The 3291-nt window shown below is 59.5% G+C and overlaps 1 protein-coding gene across 1 annotated transcript in view; it reads right to left on the bottom strand.

Moving 5' to 3' along the window:
• Positions 1-553: 553 nt before the first annotated feature.
• The window catches only part of SLC29A4 (solute carrier family 29 member 4), a 4036-nt gene continuing 1298 nt past the window's right edge, over positions 554-3291 (bottom strand). Inside the window, 7 exon segments of the mRNA XM_010166061.1 lie at positions 554-696; positions 773-1013; positions 1298-1485; positions 1718-1853; positions 1942-2207; positions 2596-2670; positions 3171-3291. The exon segment at positions 3171-3291 is cut by the window's right edge and continues 22 nt beyond it. Of these exon segments, the coding sequence (XP_010164363.1) occupies positions 554-696; positions 773-1013; positions 1298-1485; positions 1718-1853; positions 1942-2207; positions 2596-2670; positions 3171-3291 (1170 nt within the window).

The following is a 3291-nucleotide window of genomic DNA, read 5'->3' as shown; positions in this document are numbered from 1 at the left end:
CTCTTCCTCACCAGTCCTCCATCACCCTCCTTCCTCCTCTTCCTCACCAGCTCTCCATCACCCTCCTTCCTCCTCTTCCTCACCAGTCCTCCATCACCTCCTTCCTCCTCTTCCTCACCAGCTCTCCATCACCCTCCTTCCTCCTCTTCCTCACCAGCTCTCCATCATTCTCCTCCCCAGCGCTGCTCCTGTTCCCTTTGGGATTTGGCAGTATTATTTTCTTCCTCCTGACAATGGCTTGGCTCAAACACGAGGAGATCCTCCTCTCCTCACTGGAGAGCAGCCCATCGCTGATGGGGAGCTCCACTAAGAGCAACAGGACCGTTCCCTGGGGTGGGAGGAATTGTCACCCCAAGAAGTGGCCCTGGCTGGGCAGCATGGGCTGTTTTGGGAGGCCACAGCCTCGTGCCAATGGGATACTGGTCCCTGTTTGCCCTGGGACAACATTCTGGCGCTGGTCTCCCTCCCTGAGGAGGGACATGGGCCAAGTGGGGCGGTGGGGACCATGGTGGGAAGCAGGTCCCATCTTGTCCGCATCGCCCCACCCCAGGGCTCAGTACCCCAACGTAAAGGAGCCATTGGAGGTTTCGGTGTAGAAACAGGAGCTGTGGGATGCACTGGTGAGGCTGTAGGCAAAATACGCCACGGCCGAGCCCAGTGTGAGGCCCGTCATGTAGGACACGGTCATGGTGTTCCCTGTGGGGAAGGGACACGGGGTGTCAGGGTGCTCTGGCCACCCTGCAATGGGGTCCCTGCGAGGGCTTGGTCCTACCTGCCAGCTCCCGCTGCTCGGGGCTCACTTTCCCAGCGGCCAGGATCATGGGGACGCTGCCGAAGTAGCCGTTGGTGATGCCCATGAGGAGAGAGAAGATGCAGGGCCAGGCAGGGTGGCCGAAGGTGGGCTTCCCATTGGGGTAGACACACATGATGAAAAGGGGGATGAAGACCACACGGAGGCAGGAGTAGATGAGGAGGTGGGTCCCTCTCCAGTCGTAGGGCAGGGCAGCCAGGATCTGCAGCAAGGGGAAAAGACCAGGCTGTGGGGGGCCAAGGAGGTTGGGAAGGGCAACATGGTCCCCAAAATAGGGCGGCAAGGAGGAGATGAGATGGTGGCAAGACCATCTGCTGCAGGAGCCCAACCTCAGCCATGCTGGTGAGCAACCTCACACTAGTTAGATACCCACGGGGTAGAGATGACTCTTGGTGGAGCCAAGCAGCTTTGCAAGAGGACACAAAAAGGAGGCCTGGTGGAAGGGACACATCCACCCCACCACATTGGAGCTGGACTCTCTCCTACCTTGCCAACGAAGTCGGAGAGGTTGAAGATGGCCATGATGAGGATGGGGAGCCATTCCCCCAGCGTGCAGTTGTGGATCTCTGACTCCAGCCCAGGAAAGAGGCACAGCGTGATGAAGTAGGTCATGGCGATGGAGAGCATGTAGGCCCAGATGAGCCGGGACACGACGTAGCGGTGGAGCAGCATGTCTGGCAGGTACGGGCAGCACAGCTCAGCCAAAACCCACAGCCCGACCCTTGCAGAGTCTCAAAGTCTTGCCTGCACCCCAACAGTGGCTTCCAAAGATGTGACTGCCCCATGTTTTTGGGTACATGGAGAAGGAATGACCCTTCCCCAAAGCCCTAAAGCCACCGATTGCTCCTTCTGCCCCATGAAAAGCTGCAGAATTGGCTCACCCCCTCCCCTGAGCCCACCACCCACCTCTGAAGCTGGGCCAGCTCCTCTTGATTTTGGGCTGAGGCACGTCAAAGCGCATGTAGGTGCCGCTGCCGGCCAGCTCAGCTTCGGGGCCCAGGCTGCCCCGGGGAGAGCTCAGCTGCCCCCGTGGCCGGTTCTCCTGCATGGAGCAGAGGGGACATCAGTGCTGAGCTCTGATGGGGAGAGGGACCCCAGGGGGGCATCATAAAAACCTGCCCTTGGCTTACAAATCGGATGTCTTCGGCAGTGACATCGTGGTGGATGCGGTAGCCTGTCCCATGGTCACCAGCCTCCCGGGGCTCGGGGACACCCTTACGGGAGCAGGTGGTGTAGTAGCGGACAAAGCGGGTGCGCTTCACCAGGAGGTGAAGGATGAAGCATGTCAGCTCCATGCCGATGGAGATGAAGAAGAAGATGACTGTGTTCTCCTTCTCATCTGACAGCAGCAGCTTGGTGAAGATGCGGCTGAGTGAGATGATGACCCCGGCGGTGCCTGGTGACACAGAGCTATTGGCATCAGGTCCTGCCAAGCCCCATGGCTTGGGGACCCCCAGCAGTTCCCCACTGTATGGAGGTGATGCCTCCAGGTGTGGAGTAGCTACGACCAGTGATTTCTTGGGGCAGTGAAGCCAACTCCTGGCAGACACCCCCACACCCACCTTGGCCTGGCAGCGCAGTGGGTCATGCAAGTGATTTACAAACCATTAAACACCCTGGTTTGCTGGAGAGCACCTTGGGGTGTCCATGATCTGCTGGCAACCTGGCCAGGCTGTGCTGGGGACAAAAGGGCCCAGGGTGTGACTTACTGGGGACCTGAGAGACAGCAGAGGAGGGTCCCCCCGAGTGATCCCGCACAGTGGGACGCGGACGCAGGTACTTACTCTCGCCCGTCATCACGCCCTGCGTGTAGCGCTTGGGCAGCAGCCCCGTGTAGCCGTAGAAGCTGGATTGCTGCACTTCAGGAGAGACGTGCCGGGGGGGGGAGAAGGAGGGATTATTGCTGCAGCCGAAATGTCAGGCAGGGGGAAGAAACCCCAGTGGGACCCATGTGCCGTGCCAACCCAGGAGCTGCACCCTTCCTGAACAGCCAAAGCACCCAAAGCCTTCTTGCCCCACAAATGGGGGGGGCTTTTTGCCCTCCCTGGATCCCCACCATGGTTGTTCCCACCAAGAGTGGCCACCAGGTGCAGAAGCTTGGGAAGTCACCTTGGTGGCCCCAATGGCAAAGCCATGATGGTGTTGGGGACTGATGCATGGTTTGGTGCTGGTGCCCCTGTCCAGACCCTTGGTGCCTGGACAGAGGTGGAGAGGACGGAGCAGGGACGTGAGGGTCAGCTTATAGGGATCAGAGCAAGACATTGTCACAAGAGACCAGGGCTTTTGGGGATGGAGATGTTTTCCCACTGTTTATCTGAAGGGCTGTGCTTGCTCCAGTGCCAGCCACTGTCCCACATACCTGTGCAGCCAAAGGCCACCACCCCAACAGCGACCAGGTTGATGGCGTAGGCTTGCCTGCGAGTGAAGAGCTCCAACCAGACGTCACAGATGCTGACGAAGAGCAGGGGCCCCAGGGCGAA

The sequence above is a fragment of the Antrostomus carolinensis genome, unplaced genomic scaffold, assembly GCF_000700745.2.
Source record: "Antrostomus carolinensis isolate BGI_N321 unplaced genomic scaffold, ASM70074v2 scaffold33544, whole genome shotgun sequence".
Taxonomy (NCBI): domain Eukaryota; kingdom Metazoa; phylum Chordata; class Aves; order Caprimulgiformes; family Caprimulgidae; genus Antrostomus; species Antrostomus carolinensis.
Note: the sequence above shows the minus strand (reverse complement) of the source record. Positions and strands in the feature narration are given on the sequence as shown.